The sequence below is a fragment of the Balaenoptera borealis genome (genome assembly GCF_965194805.1).
Source record: "Balaenoptera borealis genome assembly, chromosome: 12".
NCBI classification, from domain to species: Eukaryota; Metazoa; Chordata; class Mammalia; order Artiodactyla; family Balaenopteridae; genus Balaenoptera; species Balaenoptera borealis.
In genome coordinates, this window is record NC_138869.1 from 65,965,931 (window position 1) to 65,986,096 (window position 20,166).

Here is a 20,166-nt window from a genome sequence, read left to right on the forward strand (position 1 = left end):
ACTTTGTGTGTGCGTGTGTGTGTGCGCACACGCACGCGCGTGTGTGTGTGTGTGTGCGTGTGTGTGTGTGTATTATCAACAAGACTGTATGAACATCTTTGTATATATTTCTCAATAACTTTTTCTGAGTGTATCCATAGGAAAATTTCCCGGAAGTGGAACTGATTAGAGAATCAAAGGGTTAAGTTCATAATTAAATTTTGAGACAAATTGCCTATTTACCTTCCAGAAAATGTGTACTCCCCCAACAAGTGTGTGAAATATCTTTCTTCACACCCTTATCAGCACTGAATTTCATTAAATTTCTGATTTTCATCAATATATGTTAAAAATGGTATTGGTTTGATTTGCAATCCTTTATTAGTGAATAAGGTAAAGTACCTGTCATATGATTTTTGGACATATTGTTACTTCTCTGTAATTTGCTTTGTATTTATATCCTTTATTTTTTCCTACTGGGCTGTTCATCTTTTTAAAAATTGGTTTTTATATGCACGTCATAAATTGTGTGAAAATATTTTTTCTGGCTTATGTGTTTTGATTTGGGTTTTGGAATTTTAGACATACAGAAATTTTAACTATTTATATATATAAAGTTTTACTTCTTTTCTCCTATGTTTGTATCTGTATAGAAAGATTCAGCATTCTAACGTTTTGAATATAATTACTCCTGCTTTGATTTTTGGAATTTTTATTATTTTATATTTTAATCTTAAAATTTTCGATATTTGGAGTAAAGTTAGATGAGTATTCATATTTTCCCCTTTCTTTTCCTAAAAGGATAGCCAGTTGCTAAACAGTATTTTTGAAATTTCACTTTTTTTCTCATTTATTTGTAAAACCATCATTATCACTGAATTTCCTTTCTCATTTGGGTCTGCTGTTTTTGGCTTTCCATTCTGTTCCATTTACCTGTCTACACCTTCTCCACTGCCAAACAGTTTTAATTATTGTCTCTTCATAATATGATTTAATACTGGCAGGCCTAGTCCTTCCTCATTATTCTTTATGATCAAAATTTTCCTGGCTATTCTTACATGTTTATTTTTGCAGATAAAGCTCAGTATCTTTTCTTACCACTTATTGCTACCCATTACTTTTAAACCTTGGACACAACTTGACTGAGTATATTGTGTTTGGGTCACATTTTCTCATGTTTTGTATTTTGTAGGTATTGTCTTAGTATTCCCCAAGCATTTTGGTAAATTTCTCTGCCCTTCCCCCATTTCATTGCTGTATGTTAACATGGATGCTCTGCCTTTTATTTTACTTAAAAGTCTTGCTTATGCCCATGTGGGTAGCTTTGTCCAGATTATATATTTTTTTGGTTCCAATGTGGGTTAATGCTCCTGGTCTTTTCAGTTCATCTGAGATGAGTTTGTCTTATCTCCAGGAAAATAAAGTTTGAAGATGGTGTCTTCTATAAACTGTAGCCAGAGAAGGGAAGTCTTAGCTGGGACTTGGTTCATCCTTAAAGGGAATCCTGCTTTGCCCCTTTCTTCTGTACTTTTATTAAGTACTCATTGCCCAGCTAAGTTCCATCTTATCAAGAGTGTATCTTAGTCTACCTGGCCTTCAACTGCTCATCTCATTTCAGCCTGAGTTAGCGCAGGTGGTTCTCTCACCATTAATTTATTAGATAGTGCTGGAAACTGAAAATTGAGTAGTAATATTGCCTTTGAAGGGTTCTATGCCTTGCATAACTGTGTCACTCTTTAAAACATGGGGATAAATAACCTTCATTAAATTAAGATTTCTAAGAATTACATCCATCATAGATAACTGGTCACATCCTCTTCTCTCCCTACCAGACAAGCTAAGAAGATCATGAATTGTTTGTAGGCAATGATCTTAATTTGCCTAAATAAAAGTGAATTGAGGGGCTTCCCTGGTGGCGCAGTGGTTGAGAATCTGCCTGCCAATGCAGGGGACACAGGTTTGAGCCCTGGTCTGGGAAGATCCCACATGTCGCGGAGCAACTGGGCCCGTGAGCCACAATTACTCAGCCTGCGCGTCTGGAGCCTGTGCTCTGCAACGAGAGAGGCTGCGATAGTGAGAGGCCCATGCACCGTGATGAAGAGTGGCCCCCGCTCGCCGCAACTAGAGAAAGCCCTCGCATAGAAACAAAGACTCAACACAGCCATAAATAAATTAATTAATTAATTTTAAAAAAAAAAGTGAATTGACCCAAATCTTGCTGTGCCAGCCATTGGGCTTCTCTTAACTGTGTCTTGACAATTAAGATTTTTGAAGCTAGGGCAATAGCACCCAGTATGTCCCACAGAAATAAGTCTTAAAACGATGTCCACTAAATATCAAGCTGTTGTGATTTTCTCCATCTCTCCTCCTTTGGAGAGATGGCCTTTCCTCTTCATAAACTCATCTGGATAGATACCTACTATGAACAATTTCCTAAGACCAGCAATTGGAAAAAAATTCCACAGAATCCTAGAGTGTTTTGAGACCTTTGGCTCAGGGTTTGTCCTCACTGAGCTGGGACCTCAAGAGGCTGGCTCTCTTCACAGAGTCTTGGCACTTGATCATTTCTATTAACTCCTAGGCCTTGCCACTGTAAGAGCCTAAATATTTTTAGAATAGGTGGCTACTCTCTAAGGTTGGAGTCAGCATTGCTGATGAGATTCCCCTGGCCCCAAATACTTTCCTTCTCTGATTATAAATGAAATCCTGATAAATGAGGATTGGTCTTTCATAGAGATAGGGTTTTAATGTAGATGTGCACTGAACAGTTTGCAGATTTATTTCCAATGAATTTTGACAAGAATGAGGTGGAAGAATATATGTTGATTTTTTTTTGGCTGAAATGTGTTTTCTTTAATTAAGTTGTTTTATTTTCAGGGTGACCGTGGACTTCCTGGTTTTCCTGGGCTTCATGGAATGCCAGGATCAAAGGTTGAAGAAATCTGTTCTTCTTAAAATTAAGCAATGCCATATTTTATTTCAAATTTAAAGTACTTTATGTTATAAATGGGTTATAAATAAATGTTGATATATAAATTAAAATATATTAAAGTAAATGACTGGGTTAAGATTAATAATCATAGTTTACATAAAGCTTTTACAAATTTCCTTTAAAATTTTCAGCCATAAATCTTATAGTATTTAAAAATTGGTGAGTAGTTTTCATTATATAGAAATTCTCTTAACTATAAACCTTTTACTATAAGGCCCTGTTATAGTAACAAATGCCCTGATTTTTCCTTGCTTTTGGTTATAAAGCCTGGGAAATAGGACTTTTGTAAACAAACGTTAAATAATTTATTTCTATTTTATTTTGATGTGGACATATTAAACTCTGTTGTTTATAATTGGAATTGTTTTTTCTTTAATATATAAGCGAAATATTAATATTTCTCTAAAATTCAGGATTTATATTTTTATCTTTTAGGGTGAAATGGGTCCCAAAGGAGATAAAGGATCACCTGGATTTTATGGCAAAAAGGGAAGTATAGATCCCAAAACAAAGTATCCATATTGAACTTTCAATACAATGGAAATAGAAAATTTGAATTTCAGTCCCAGCCCACTGTTGTAGCAATTAGCTTTGTTCACCTTTCTCAGGGGATTTATTCAGAACAATGGAAAAATAACTGTTGACTGTTATGCATGGTATTCTATAAGAATACTTTGTGTTATTGAGCCTTCTGAACTTTAAAAATATTTACAGAGAGATTCCTTGGAAGTGATAGCTGTTTAACAGTGTCCATTGAGAATCCTATTTTTTCACATTGAAGGAAAGGTTTAGTCTCTTTATATTTAAGATGCTCATTGCTTTTTACTTTTGCCAAGTAGTGGTTTCTGTGTTTAGATGCTTGTAATTCTGCATCCATCTTATCCTCAATGTCATGTTGTGTCCTGGTAAAATAATGCTTTGCTGAAAGCTGCAGGGCCAACACAAGCTGTGGTTCCATGAATTCTGTCACTCCATAAGGAAGTTAGCTTACTTTCCTATTTAAGTTCAAGTTGGAATTTTAAAGCCTTATTGTAAGGATTGTTTTTAAGTGTTTATTTTTAATACAGGGTGCAAAAGGTGAAAAGGGGAATGCTGGTTTTCCTGGCCTTCCTGGACGTGCTGTGAGTTTGACAGAAAAAGTTCTTAAGTATTTTACTTTAAATAAAATGTAACCTCTACTATCTTCTTTTAAAAAGAAAAATTAGTGCAAAAAACATATTAAAATACTTGCATTTATTTTTTCAGGGAGAACCAGGAAGACATGGAAAGGATGGATTAATGGGTAGCCCTGGTTACAAGGTATTTACAAAAAAAAAAAAGATTTCTGTAACTTGTGAGTGAATATGAGAAAAATGTACAGATATTAGACTTTTTTAATGTATCACATTGGTATAAAATGAATGAACTAAAAGTTGTTTTAGTGTAATTTTAAAATGATTCTAAATTTATTTTGAGTCTATCATGAATTCTTCTGTGTTGGAAATAAAATCCCAGGATATTAAAAGGTTGAGCTTCTTTGATGAGTCATTCAGATGGGTTTGTTTGGTGGATTAGAGGCAGAAGTACTTAGCTGTGTCTCCCAAGGGATTCAGTTTTTTTTCAGAGAGTAGGGACGGAACCCTTAACCCTAACAATTTCAACCTTAACCCTGACAACTTGTGTGGTATGAATATGGGAGAATTAGAGCAAGAAGAACAGCAAAAGTGCCAATCACCCACCAGTCCTGAAAAAACTCAAAGGCACATGCCCTTACGATGGTGGGTTAACATCATCTTATTCTTACATAAAAAACTTATTTGGGTCAATTATCAAATAGAAACAGGCTTTCTGTAGTGTGGCTTATTAAATAAAAAGACATCAGGTAGGTATATGTATTCAAGTCAGTGTATCTGGAATGAGCCAACAATCCACCTCATTGTCCTACTGTACATTGTTTTGTTTTTGTTTTTGTGTTTTTTGATCCCGAAGGAGAAAATTTGTGTAAATCCATCAACCACCGAGACCACTTGATCAAGCGTTGGATTTAGAGATGTCATCATTTTTCCTAATGGTCAGCACTTTGAAGGCCAAACTTGCTCAGAAATTCAGTCCAAATTTTCTTGGTCTATAGATATTTTCCCTTCCTTTGGAAACATTGTCCATTTTTCCACTTAAAGGTTATGAAAGTTCTCCAAATATCAATGATTCCTTAAAGATTATAGATAGTACTTCCTGAATGTAAAATATGGGGGTCCATTTTCAAGAGCTCAGTCATGTGTTGTTAATTATATTTCACTGGTTTTGTATTTTATTTCCCACTTGTTTGTTGATTAAACAGATATTTATTGTTATTTATTAGGTGCTGGACATATAGAAGAAAACAAAACTCTCATGGAGTTTATAATCTAGTTTCTCTAGGTTAGAGAACACAGATTCTTCTCCTTACCTGCAGATTAGGGATTCATGTAATTTAATTTTTCTTTGTCTTCTGTTATCAAAAGGCCCTGTGCCCCAAGAAATGAGATTATACTTTTTTGGGGGTGGTAGAGTTTAGAGAATAGAAGCGAGTTGGAGTTCCACCTCTCAATGACTTTTTCTAACTAGCTGTATGTTGTATGTCAAATTCTTTGACCTTCAGTTTTCTCCATTTCAAAAATGGAGTAAATGTTACCTACTTAGGATGGTGTGGTAGAGACAGAGTAAGATAAAGGAATAAGTGTTCAATAAGGAATTCATTTACTGCCTATTTTTTGATTTGAACATAGCCTTAAGGTGCCTTTTTGAGCTTTTTAAAAAAAAAAACACTTTACTGAGGTATGATTGACATACAAAAACCTGTACATATTTAATGTAGGCAATTTGGTGAGTTTGTATGTAAGTATACGCAGTGAGCCATCACTGCAATCAATGCCATAAACATATCTGTCACCTCCAAAAATTTCCTTCCTCCCTCTTATTATTATTATTATATTAAAAAAAAATAAATTTATTTATTTATTTATTTTTGGCTGTGTTGGGTCTTTGTTGCTGTGTGTGGGCTTTCTCTAGTTGTGTCGAGTGGGGGCTACTCTTCGTTGTGGTGCACTGGCTTCTCAATGCGGTAGCTTCTCTTGTTGTGGACCATGGGCTCTAGGTGTGCAGGCTTTAGTAGTTGTGGCACGTGGGCTCAGTAGCTGTGGCGCACGGGCTTAGTTGCTACGCTGCATGTGGGATCTTCCCGGACCAGGGCTCGAACCCGTGTCCCCTGTGTTGGCAGGCGGATTCTTAACCACTGTGCCACCAGGGAAGCCTTCTCCATGTCTTTTCATGACTTGATAGCTCATTTCTTAGTACTGAGTAATATTCTTGTCTGGATAGTCCACAGTTTATATTTCCTTTTTGGAATCTTTGGATAATGAATCATACCTAATTTTCTCTGACCGTATTAATATCTATTTTCTTCCTCCCACCCAGATTTTTGTTTTGGAATTTTTCAGTCCTACAGAAAATTGAACCTCATAAATATATGAACATTTACTTCTATAATTTTTTTTTGTTGAGCCACTGGAAAGTAAATGAGACACCGTGCATTTCTCTCCTAAACACTTTAGCTTATATCTCCTAAGAATACTTTAATTCCATTATGATGCCCAAGAGATTTAATATCAATACAATACTATTTTCTAATATGAGCCCATATTCAAATTTTTCTAATTGTTTAAAAATTGTTCTAAATAGCTATTTTTTTCACCTGATACAATCAAGATTTGTGCCTTGCATTTGGTTGTGTATTAGTCAGGGTTGCTCCAGAGAAACAAAACCGATAGGATGTGTGTATGTGTGTGTGTATTTACATTATTTATAATGTATTTGTCAATATATAAATGTATATTTTTATACCATATATATCAAAATAAATATCTTTTCATGTGTGTATATATATATATTTTATATAGAGAGAGAAGGGTAAGGGGGTGTTGGTGAGGGAAAGGGTGAGGGACAGGGAGGGATGGGGATTGATTAATTTATTCATTCATTCAAAGGAATTGTCTCATGCAATTCTGGGGACTCTGCTTTCCGTCACTATAGTTTTACCATTCTCACAATGTCAGTTAAATATAATCATACTGTATTTAGTCGTATGGATATATGACAGTTGGTTTCTTCATCTATCAGCTGATGAACATTTGAATTGTTTCCTATATTTGGCACTTATGAATAATGTTGATATGAATATTCTTATGCACATCTGAGTTGAACAAGTTTTCATTTCTCTTGGGTTGATACCTAGTAGAATTGCTGGATTGTATGGTGAGTGTATATTTAACTTCCTAAGAAAATTCCTAACTATTTTCCAAAGTGGTTTCATTCTTCTCTATTGCCATCAGCAATTCAAGAGAATTCCAGTTTTACCACATCCTGCCAACACTTAATATTTTGTATTTTAGCTATTTTAGTTGGTACATCATGGCATCTCATGTGGTTTTAGTTTGCATTTTTCTGATGACTGACAGTGTTGACATCTTCTTATGGGCTTGTTGGCCATTTGTATATCTTCTTTTGTGAAGTATCTATTCAAAATATTTGACCATTTAAAAAAACTTTGGGTGGTTTGTTTTCTTATTGATGAATTGTAAGAGTTCTTTGTATATTCTGGATATTGGTCCTTTATCAGATATGTATTTGTGAATATTATCTCCCGATCTTTGGATTGCCTTTCTTCCTTAATGGTGTCTTTTGATGGGAAGAAGTGTTTCTTCTGGATGAAGTCTAACTTCTTAAAATATTTTTCGGTTCATGCCTTTTGTGTTCTATTTAATCTTTACCTAACTTAGGGGCAGAGATTTGCTCGTATCTTTTCTTCTAAAAGAAAATATTATCAAAGTTTCTAAACGCACATATAGAACATCATATTTTCTAAAACTGTATCATCTTAGCTTACAAATTTAGCTCTATGATCCATTTTGATGATTTTAATTTCTATGTATGGTGTGAGATAAAAGTTAAGGTTCTTTTTTTTCCCCATTTGGAGACCTGGTTTTTCCAGCACAATTTATTGAAGAGAGTATCATTTCCCATTGAATTACATGAGCATTTTTGCCAAGTATCAATTAATCAATATACGTGTGAACCTATTTTTGGACTCTTGATTTTGTTCTACTCATCTATACCTCTATCGTTTTGTCAACAACACGCTGTCCTGATTATCATAACTTTAAGTCTGGGAATCAGTTAGTATAAGCATCTAAATTTGTTTTTCTTTTTAAAATTGTAATAGTCTAGGTCGATATAAATTTAATATAAGCTTTAGTATCAGCTTGAAATTTTCTTACAAAAAAAGCCTTCTGAAACTTGTTAAAGAAACTTTTTAGTTTGGAATACTTTTAGATTTACTGAAAAGTTGTAGATAAATAAAGTTGTAAATAGTACAGAGACGTTTCCTTATACACCTTACCCAGTTTCTCCTGATGTTAACATCTTATATTACTATGATGCATTTGTCAAAAGTAAGAAATCAGTATTGTCAAATTGCTGTTAATGGAACTCCATACTTTATTTGGATTTCATCAGTTTTTCCTCTAATGCCCTTTTGCAGTTCCAGGATCCAATCCAGGATATACCACATCGCATTTATTTTTGTCATGCCTCCTTAGTCTCCTCTAATCCGTGATGATTTATCAGTCTTTTCTTACTTTTTATGACTTAGTTTTGCAGAGCGTTAGTTAGGTTTTCTGTAGAATGTCACTCAATTTGGGTTTGTCTGATTAGACTGGAATTATTTTGGGAGTGGCAGAGAAGGATAACACAAAGGTCAGTGCCCTTCTCATCATATTAGAGAGTAAATACTATCCACATGTCTGATCATTGGTATGTTAACCTTGGTCCCTTGGTTATGGTATTATCCATGTTCAGTTTACCCATGATCAACGTGGGGGTCAGGGCCACTGACCCTCCCCACAGTTGAAAATCCTAGTATAATTTAAAGTTGGCCCTCTGTATATGTGGTTCCTCTGTATCCATGGATCCGAATCTGTGGATTCAACCAACCAGGGATCACGTGGTACTATACTATTTATTGTTGAAAAAAACCCGCATATAAGTGGACCCCTGTAGTTCAAACCTGTGTTGTTCAAGGGCCAAATATATTTGTCAGGTTTCTCCACTGTGAAGTTACTGCTTTTTCCTTTCCACATTCCATTTGGAAGCGAGTCCACAAATCCAGCCCCTATTCAAGATGGAGAAGTATCAACACAGCATATCATTCCGCTTATGTTGGTTTTCTTTAATTTATCTCAACAATGTTATGTGGTTTTCAGTGTACATGTCTTGTATGTCTTTTGTTAAATTAATACCCGAGTATTTTATTTTTTATACTCTTACGAATAGTTTATTTTTAATTTATTTTTGTTTGTTGCTAGCATATGAAAATACAATTTGTTTTGGCATATTGATCATATATCCTGCAATATTGCTAAATCTGTTTATCAGTTCCTGCAACTTTCTTTGTAAATTCCTTATGCTTTTCTGCATAGATGATCATACTGTCTGCAAATCAAGAGAGTTTTCTTCTACTATACCAATTTATATTGATATGACTCTATTTTAATAGTTTTATTGCACTGACCCAGCCCTCCAATACAATATTGAGTAGAAGTGGTGAGAATGTACTTTCTTGCCTTGGTTTCTGACAAGGTGGAGAACCTTCAGTCTTTCACCAGTGTTACTTGCTGGTTTTACATAGAAACCCTACATCAAGTTGAAATTCCTTTTTATTACTACTCTCTTGAGCATTTTTTCTCTTTTTAATTATGACTAGGTGTTGAAATTCATCAAAAACCTTGTTTACATTTATTGAGTTGATTATATTGTTTTCCTCCCTTATTTCCTTAATATGATGTATAACATTGATTTTTGTATGTTATATCAAACTTTCATTATTGGGATAAACCCCAGTTGTTCATCTTATATTATTATTCTTACATATTGTTGGATTCAATTTGGAAATATTGCTTTTTTTTTTTTAAAACATCTTTATTGAAGTATAATTGCCTTACAATAGTGTGTTAGCTTCTGCTTTATAACAAAGTGAATCAGTTATACATATACAATATGTTCCCATTTCTCTTCCCTCTTGCATCTCCCTCCCTCCCACCCTCCCCATCCCACCCCTCTAGGTGGTCACAAAGCACCGAGCTGATCTCCCTGCGCTATGCAGCTGCTTCCCACTAGCTATCTATTTTACATTTGGTAGTGTATATATGTCCATGACACTCTCTTACCCTGTCACATCGCACCCCACCCCCTCCCCATATCCTCAAGTCCATTCTCTAGTAGGTCTGTGTCTTTATTCCCGTCTTGCCACTAGGTTCTTCATGGCCTTTTTTTTTTTTTTTTTTTTTCCTTAGATTTCATATATATGTGTTAGCATACTGTATTTGTTTTTCTCTTTCTGACTTACTTCACTCTGTATGACAGACTCTAACTCCATCCACCTCATTACAAATACCTCCATTTCATTTCTTTTTATGGCTGAGTAATATTCCATTGTATATATGTGCCACATCTTCTTTATCCATTCATCTGTCGATGGACATTTAGGTTGCTTCCAGGTCCTGGCTATTGTAAATAGAGCTGCAATGAACATTGTGGTACATGACACTTTTTGACCTATGGTTTTCTCAGGGTATATGCCCAGTAGTGGGATTGCTGGGTCGTATGGTAGTTCTCTTTGTAGTTTTTTAAGGAACCTCCATACTGTTCTCCATAGTGGCTGTATCAATTTACATTCCCACCAACAGTGCAAGAGTGTTCCCTTTCCTCCACACCCTCTCCAGCATTTATTGTTTCTAGATTTTTTGATGATGGCCATTCTGACCGGTGTGAGATGATATCTCATTGTAGTTTTGATTTGCATTTCTCTAATGATTAATGATATTGAGCATTCTTTCATGTGTCTGTAGGCCATCTGTATATCCTCTTTGGAGAAATGTCTATTTAGGTCTTCTGCCCATTTTTGGATTGGGTTGTTCGTTTTTTTGTTATTGAGCTGCATGTGCTGCTTGTAAATCTTGGAGATTAATCCTTTGTCAGTTGCTTCATTTGCAAATATTTTCTCCCATTCTGAGGGTTGTCTTTTGGTCTTGTTTATGGTTTCCTTTGCTGTGCAAAAGCTTTTAAGTTTCATTAGGTCCCATTTGTTTTTTTGTGTTCTTATTTCCATTTCTCTGGGAGCTGGGTCAAAAAGAATCTTGCTGTGATGTATGTCATAGAGTGTTCTGCCTATGTTTTCCTCTAAGAGTTTGATAGTGTCTGGCCTTACACTTAGGTTTTTAATCCATTTGGAGTTTATTTTTGTGCCTGGTGTCAGGGAGTGTTCTAATTTCATACTTTTACATGTAGCTGTCCAATTTTCCCAGCACCACTTATTGAAGAGGCTGTCTTTTCTCCACTGTATATGCTTGCCTCCTTTATCAAAGATAAGGTGACCATATGTGTGTGGGTTTATCTCTGGGCTTTCTATCCTGTTCCATTGATCTATATTTCTGTTTTTGTGCCAGTACCAAACTGTCTTGATTACTGAAGCTTTGTAGTATAGTCTGAAGTCAGGGAGCCTGATTCCCCCAGCTCCATTTTTCGTTCTCAAGATTGCTTTGGCTATTCGAGGTCTTTTGTGTTTCCATACAAATTGTGAAAGTTTTTGTTCTAGTTCTGTGAAAAATGCCAGTGGTAGTTTGATAGGGATTGCATTGAATCTGTAGATTGCTTTGGGTAGTAGAGTCATTTTCACAATGTTGATTCTTCCAATCCAGGAACATGGTATATCTCTCCATCTATTTGTATCATCTTTAATTTCTTTCATCAGTGTCTTATAATTTTCTGCATACAGGTCTTTTGTCTCCTTAGGTAGGTTTATTCCTAGATATCTTATTCTTTTTGTTGCAATGGTAAATGGGAGTGTTTTCTTAATTTCACTTTCAGATTTTTCGTCATTAGTGTATAGAAATGCAAGCGATTTCTGTGCATTAATTTTGTATCCTGCTACTTTACCAAATTCATTGATTAGCTCTAGGAGTTTTCTGGTAGCCTCTTTAGGATTCTCTATGTATAGTATCATGTCATCTGCAAATAGTGACAGCTTTACTTCTTCTTTTCCGATTTGGATTCCTTTTATTTCTTTGTCTTCTCTGATTGCTGTGGCTAACACTTCCAAAACTATGTTGAATAATAGTGGTGAGAGTGGGCAACCTTGTCTTGTTCCTGATCTTAGTGGAAATGGTTTCAGTTTTTCACCATTGAGGACAATGTTGGCTGTGGGTTTGTCATATATGGCCTTTATTATGTTGAGGAAAGTTCCCTCTATGCCTACTTTCTGCAGGGCTTTTATCATAAATGGGTGTTGAATTTTGTCGAAAGCTTTCTCTGCATCTATTGAGATGATCATATGGTTTTTCTCCTTCAATTTGTTAATATGGTGTATCACATTGATTGATTTGCGTATATTGAAGAATCCTTGCATTCCTGGGATAAACCCCACTTGATCATGGTGTATGATCCTTTTACTGTGCTGTTGGATTCTGTTTGCTAGTATTTTGTTGAGGATTTTTGCATCTATGTTCATCAGTGATATTGGCCTGTAGTTTTCTTTCTTTGTGACATCTTTGTCTGGTTTTGGTATCAGGGTGATGGTGGCCTCGTAGAATGAGTTTGGGAGTGTTCCTCCCTCTGCAATATTTTGGAAGAGTTTGAGAAGGATAGGTGTTAGCTCTTCTCTAAATGTTTGGTAGAATTCACCTGTGAAGCCATCTGGTCCTGGGCTTTTGTTTGTTGGAAGGTTTTTAATCACAGTTTCAATTTCAGTGCTTGTGATTGGTCTGTTCATATTTTCTAGTTCTTCCTGGTTCAGTCTCGGCAGTTTGTGCATTTCTAAGAATCTGTCCATTTCTTCCAGGTTGTCCATTTTATTGGCATAGAGTTGCTTGTAGTAATCTCTCATGATCGTTTGTATTTCTGCAGTGTCAGTGGTTATTTCTCCTTTTTCATTTCTAATTCTATTGATCTGAGTCTTCTCCCTTTTTCTCTTGATGAGTCTCGCTAATGGTTTATCAATTTTGTTTATCTTCTCAAAGAACCAGCTTTTAGTTTCATTGATTTTTGCTATTGTTTCCTTCATTCCTTTTTCATTTATTTCTGACTTGATCTTTATAATTTCTTTCCTTCTGCTGGCTTTGGGGTTTTTTTGTTCTTCTTTCTCTAATTGCTTTAGGTGCAAGGTTAGGTTGTTTATTCGAGATGTTTCCTGTTTCTTGATGTAGGCTTGTATTGCTATAAACTTCCCTCTTAGCACTGCTTTTGCTGCGTCCCATAGGTTTTGGGTCGTCGTATCTCCATTGTCATTTCTTTCTAGGTATTTTTTGATTTCCCCTTTGATTTCTTCAGTGATCACTTCATTATTAAGTAATGTATTGTGTAGCCTCCATGTGTTTGTATTTTTTACAGATCTTTTCCTGTAATTGATATCTAGTCTCATAGCGTTGTGGTCGGAAAAGATACTTGATACGATTTCAATTTTCTTAAATTTACCACGGTTTGATTTGTGACCCAAGATATGATCTATCCTGGAGAATGTTCCATGAGCACTTGAGAAAAATGTGTATTCTGTTGTTTTTGGGTGGAATGTCCTATAAATATCAATTAAGTCCATCTTGTTTAATGTATCATTTAAAGCTTGTGTTTCCTTATTTATTTTCATTTTGGATGATCTGTCCATTGGTGAAAGTGGGGTGTTAAAGTCCCCTACTATGATTGTGTTGCTGTCGATTTCCCCTTTTATGGCTGTTAGTACTTGCCTTATGTATTGAGGTGCTCCTATGTTGGGTGCATAAATATTTACAATTGTTATACCTTCCTCTTGGATCGATCCCTTGATCATTATATAGTGTCCTTCTTTGTCTCTTGTAATAGTCTTTATTTTAAAGTCTATTTTGTCTGATATGAGAATTGCTACTCCAGCTTCCTTTTGATTTCCATTTGCATGGAATATCTTTTTCCATCCCCTCACTTTCAGTCTGTATGTGTCTCTAGGTCTGAAGTGGGTCTCTTGTAGACAGCATATATATGGGTCTTGTTTTTGTATCCATTCAGCCAGCCTGTGTCTTTTGGTGGGAGCATTTAATCCATTTACATTCAAGGTAATTATCGATAGGTATGTTCCTATTCCCATTTTCTTAAATGTTTTGGGCTTGTTATTGTAGGTGTTTTCCTTCTCTTGTGTTTCTTGCCTAGAGAAGTTCCTTTAGCATTTGTTGTAAAGCTGGTTTGGTAGTGCTGAACTCTCTCAGCTTTTGCTTGTCTGTAAAGGTTTTAATTTCTCCATCACATTTGAATGAGATCCTTGCTGGGTAGAGTAATCTTGGTTGTAGGTTCTTCTCCTTCATCACTTTAAGTATATCCTGCCACTCCCTTCTGGCTTGCAGAGTTTCTGCTGAAAGATCAGATGTTAACCTTATGGGGATTCCCTTGTGTGTTATTTGTTTTTTTTCCCTTGCTGCCTTTAATATGTTTTCCTTATATTTAATTTTTGACAGTTTGATTAATATGTGTCTTGGCGTGTTTCTCCTTGGGTTTATCCTGTATGGGACTCTCTGTGCTTCCAGGACTTGATTAACTATTTCCTTTCCCATATTAGGGAAGTTTTCAACTATAATCTCTTCAAATATTTTCTCAGTCCCTTTCTTTTTCTCTTCTTCTTCTGGGACCCCTATAATTCAAATGTTGGTGCGTTTAATGCTGTCCCAGAGGTCTCTGAGACTGTCCTCAGTTCTTTTCATTCTTTTTTCTTTATCCTGCTCTGCAGTAGTTATTTCCACCATTTTATCTTCCAGGTCACTTATCCTTTCTTCTGCCTCAGTTATTCTGCTATTGATCCCATCTAGAGTATTTTTAATTTCATTTATTGTGTTTTTCATCATTGCTTGATTCCTCTTTAGTTCTTCTACGTCCTTGTTAAATGCTTCTTGCATTTTGTCTATTCTATTTCCAAGATTTTGGATCATCCTTACTATCATTATTCTGAATTCTTTTTCAGGTAGACTACCTATTTCCTCTTCATTTGTTAGGTCTGGTGTGTTTTGACCCTGCTCCTTCATCTGCTGTGTGTTTTTCTGTTGTCTCATTTTGCTTATCTTACTGTGTTTGGGGTCTCCTTTTCACAGGCTGCAGGTTCGTAGTTCCTGTTGTTTTTGGTATCTGTCCCCAGTGGCTAAGGTTGGTTCAGTGGGTTGTGTAGGCTTCCTGGTGGAGGGAACTAGTGCCTGAGCTCTGGTGGATGAGGCTGGATCTTGTCTTTCTGGTGGGCACGTCCACGTCTGGTGGTGTATTTTGGGGTGTCTGTGGCCTTATTATGATTTTAGGCAGCCTCTCTGCTAATGGATGAGGTTGTGTTCCTGTCTTGCTAGTTGTTTGGCATAGGGTGTTCAGCACTGTAGCTTGCTGGTCATTGAGTGATGCTGGGTCTTGATGTTGAGATGGAGATCTCTGAGAGATTTTTGCCGTTTGGTATTACGTGGAGCTGGGAGGTCTCTTGTGGACCAGTGTCCTGAAGTTGGCTCTCCCACCTCCGAGGTACGGCCCTGATGCCTGGCTGAAGCACCAAGAGCCTTTCGTCCACACGGCTCAGATTAAAAGGGAGAAAAAATAGAAAGAAAGGAAGGAAGGAAGGAGGAAGGAAGGAAGGAAGGAAGGAAGGAAGGAAGGAAGGAAAGAAAGAAAGAAAGGAAAGAAAGAAAGAAGCTATAATATAGTGAAGTAAAATAAAGCTATTGTAAAGCAAAGCTATACAGACAAAATCTCCCCCAGAAGCATATACATATACACTCACAAAAAAAAAAAGGAAAAGGGGAAAAATTAATATATCCTGCTCCCAAAGTCCACCTCCTGAATTTGGGATGATTCGTTGTCTATTCAGGTACTCAACAGATGCAGGGACATCAAGTATTTTGTGGAGTTTTAATCCGCTTCTTCTGAGGCTGCTGGGACAGATTTCCCCTCCTCTTCTCTGTTCGCACAGCTCCTGGGGATCAGCTTTGGATTTGGACCCGCCTCTGCGTGTAGGTCGCCTGAGGGCGTCTGTTCCCCGCCCAGACAGGACGGGGTTAAAGGAGCAGCTGCTTTGGGGGCTCTGGCTCACCCAGGCCGCGGGGAGGGAGGGGTACAGAGGAGGCGGGGCGAGCCTGCGGCGTCAGAGGCCGGCGTGACGTTGCAGCAGCCTGAGGCGCGCAGTGCGTTCTCCCGGGGGATGTTGTCCCTGGATCACGGGACCCTGGCAGTGGCGGGCTGCACGGGCTCCCGGGAGGGGCGGTGTGGAGAGTGACCTGTGCTCGCACACAGGCTTCTTGGAGGCGGCAGCAGCAGCCCCAGCGTCTCACGCCCGCCTCTGGGGTCCGCGCTGATAGCCGCGGCTCGCGCCAGTTTCTGGAGTTCGTTTAGGCGGCGCTCTGAATCCCCTCTCCTTGCGCGCCGCGAATCAAAGAGGCAAGAAAAAGTCTCTTGCCTCTTCGGCAGCTGCAGACTTTTTCCCGGTCTCCCTCCCAGCCAGCTGTGGTGCGCTAACCCCTTCAGGCTGTGTTCACGCCGCCAACCCCAGTCCTCTCCCTGCAATCCGACCAAAGCCCGAGCCTCAGCTCCCAGCCCCGCCCGCCCCGGCGGGGGAGCAGACAAGCCTCTCGGGCTGGTGAGCGCTGCTCGGCGCCGAGCCTCTGTGCGGGAGTCTCTCCGTTTTTCCCTCTGCGCCCCTGTTGCTATGGGATCCGCGCTGTTAGCTGCGGCTCGCGCCCGTCTCTGAAGTTCGTTTAGGCGGCGCTCTGAATCCCCTCTCCTCGCGCACCAGGAAACAGGGAAGAAAAAGTCTCTTGCCTCTTCGGCAGCTGCAGACTTTTTCCCGGACTCCCTCCCGGCTAGCTGTGGTGCACTAACCCCTTCAGGCTGTGTTCACGCTGCCAACCCCAGTCCTCTCCCTGCGACCGAAGCCCGAGCCTCAGCTCCCAGCCCCGCCCGCCCCGGCGGCTGAGCAGACAAGCCTCTTGGGCTGGTGAGTGCTGGTCAGCGCCGAGCCTCCGTGCGGGAAGTGCGGGAATCTCTCCGCTTTGCCCACCGCACCCCTGTGGCTGCGCTCTCCTCCGTGGCTCCGAAGCTTCCCCCCTCTGCCACCCTCAGTCTCTGCCCGCGAAGGGGCTCCTAGTGCGTGGAAATCTTTCCTCCTTCACAGCTCCCTCCCACTGGTGCAGGTGCCGTCCCTATTCTTTTGTCTCTGTTATTTCTTTTTTCTTTTGCCCTACCCAAGTACGGGGGGAGTTTCTTGCCTTTTGGGAGGTCTGACGTTTTCTGCCAGCGTTCAGTGGGTGTTCTGTAGGAGCAGTTCCACGTGTAGATGTATTTCTACTGTATCTGTGGGAAGGAAGGTGATCTCCGCATCTTACTCTTCCGCCATCTTCTCTCAGGCGGAAATATTGTTTTAAAAGACTTTTGTGTCTATGTTCATGAGATTATGGTCAGTAGTTTTCTTGTCATATTTTTGTATGGCTTTGATATCAAAATAATACTGTCTTCTATTTTCTGAAAGAGTTTTTATAGAATTCGTATCATTTCTTTCTTATTTGGTACAATTCATTAGTGAAGCCATTTGGACCCGGGCTTTGTGGGTGTGAGGAAGATTTTAATTACTAATTCAATTCCATTGCTAAATATTGGGCTATTTAGAGCTTCTCTTTCTTCTCAATTAAGTTTTGGTAATTTGTACCTTTCAAGGATATAGTCCATTTCATTCAGTTTTCAAATTTGTTGACATATTTTGTTTATAACATTGCATTATTCTTGTCCTTTTGATGTAAGATTTGTAATGTCCTATCTTTCATTCCTGATATTATATATTTTATAATAATGACTTATTATTGGTAGTTACAGTTGAAATCAAACACCACAGGGTTTTTCCTTCATCTGGGCCTGGTGCTTTTTTGTTGAGTTTTTTCCTTGATAACTTCCTCTTATTTCTTACGTGAAAATTGCTTGGCTTAAGCAACGATAGTAAACTTCATTTTCTTAGAAAATTAACCATTCCATCCAGATTTTTCAAGTGACTTCTATCAAATTATGCAAATTCTTCTCATGATTTTTAAAAAGTTTTCTGTTTCAATGATTATTCTGTTGTTTCTTTGAATATTTATACTTTCCCTTTCTACTCTTTTTTGTGAGATTATGTAAGCTTTTGGTTTCTCTACTATGTTGGTTTTTATTTAAAGATCTAACATTGTAATTTATTTATTAACTTCATTGATATTTCCAGTTTTTTAAACTTGTTAATCTATATTCTTTCTATCTTTTTTTCTTATATTTTTTCTATATTTCATAATTGGGAATTAAATTTATTTATTTTCATTCTTTCACTATTTTTTGCTCTTAGTATTTAAATTATAAATTTTTTTCTGATCATTCTGCAATTAAACCCCCTTGATTTTAATGTGTAATGTTGTCATTAATATTGTTTTTTAGAATTTTTGCAATTTTGGTTTTATTTTTGTTTTTCCAAGAGTTATTTAAAAGTTAAAAAAAAGGGTTTTTTTAGGTTGAGAGGTGTTTAATTTTGATTCTGTTATCAATTTCTGGTCTTCTTACACTGCATCAGAGAATATTATTTGTATAATTTCTTCTTTATGGGATTTATTGAATTTTAGTCTTTGAACTATTATATGTTCAGTTTTCAGGAGTGTTCCCTGTGAATATGAGAAGGTGAATTCTATTTTGAGATGTGAAACTCAGTATCCATTCATTAGATCTATTTCACTGACTATCTTTTTGAGATCATCTATATACTTAATTTCTGGTTTGTTTGACATGCTTTGGACAGAGTGTGATTTGTTAGTGTCCCTCTTAATGCATTTCCATCAACTTCTCCTTCCATCTTCTGTTTCATGAAGGTGGTTTTTATGTTGTTTGTTGCATAGTTATTCGCAACTGTTAGAACTTCATTTTGAATTGTGGCTTTAGCATTATAAAATGTCATTTTTGTCTCCTTTAATAATTTTTAGCTTGAATTCTGCCTTGTCTTTACCAGGATTACATTCATCCTTTCTGATTATTTGTATTGTTTGCAGAAACTTTGCCCGTCCTGCAGTTGTGTAGCTTTAAGCTTTTTGAATCACTTTGTTCTAGTTGTTTCTCTTCTATCAAGCATAGAATTGGTCTTTCCTTTCTAAAGCAATCTGAAATATTTTTATTATTGACTGATAGGATTGGTCTTATCTCTGTCATAATGATTATGTTATAATTTTGTTGTACTTACTATGTGCATTATGCTGTATTTACTATACTTCTTTCTTAATGTGATCTGTTATATTTTCCTTTTTGCTTTTATTTTCTTTGGGATTTAGGAAAATTTGTATATTTTTCTCAGTGGTCTTTTTTTTCTTCCAGTTTTATTGAGATAATTGACATACAGCACTGTCTAAGTTACATATTGTGAGATGTTTACCACAATAAGTTTGGTGAACATGCATCAACTCATATAGATACAAGAATATAGAAAAAATTTTTTTCTTGTGATGAGAACTCTTAAGATCTACTCTCAACAACTTTCAAATATACTATATAGCAGTGTTAACTACTAATGATCTTTATACCAGTACCTTTAGCAGTCTATAAAAAATACATTTTAGAGTTCCTTTATGCCCCCTTTGCCTGACTTAGGCATATATTATTTGTTTTGTTAACTTTAAATGATACCCTATCATCTATGTGGCAATTAATCAATTTATTCTATTTTCTTCTTTCCCTTTTCCTTTTCTTCTTAATTGTTTAATCATACTTTTACTTTGTCAGATCATATAATATTTATAAACTATTTTTCCACTCTTTCCCCACCTTTGTTTCAAATTTGCAATTAATATATTCAGTGTTCATCACCAGCCCCTTCACCAATATCCCATAGTCATCATTTGGGCTGGATGAAACTTCTCCTCTGGTATGTTCCTTAGGAAGGGCTTGTGAATACAGTATTCTCTGAATTCTTGTATTTTAACATGTTTTTCTATATTCTTGTTACTTTAATAACAGCCTGACTGTCACTGTTTTGCCATTGCCACTATCCTTTTAAACACTTATCTGCTGATTTTCACTGCTTTTCTCTGAATTTCTTTGAAATGTTGCTTCATTGCTGTCCTGTATGTTGCTGAGACCAATGTAATTGT

General features: G+C 37.0%; 1 protein-coding gene across 2 annotated transcripts in view; it reads left to right on the forward strand.

Annotated features, from left to right (window-relative positions):
- The window catches only part of COL21A1 (collagen type XXI alpha 1 chain), a 203,008-nt gene that overhangs the window by 103,821 nt on the left and 79,021 nt on the right, over nucleotides 1-20,166 (forward strand). For both annotated transcript variants that reach the window (XM_082347146.1, XM_082347145.1), the window contains 4 exons: nucleotides 2,857-2,910; nucleotides 3,407-3,458; nucleotides 4,037-4,092; nucleotides 4,217-4,270. In XM_082347146.1, the coding sequence (XP_082203272.1) occupies nucleotides 2,857-2,910; nucleotides 3,407-3,458; nucleotides 4,037-4,092; nucleotides 4,217-4,270 (216 nt within the window). The remainder of the gene's footprint in view (nucleotides 1-2,856; nucleotides 2,911-3,406; nucleotides 3,459-4,036; nucleotides 4,093-4,216; nucleotides 4,271-20,166) is intronic.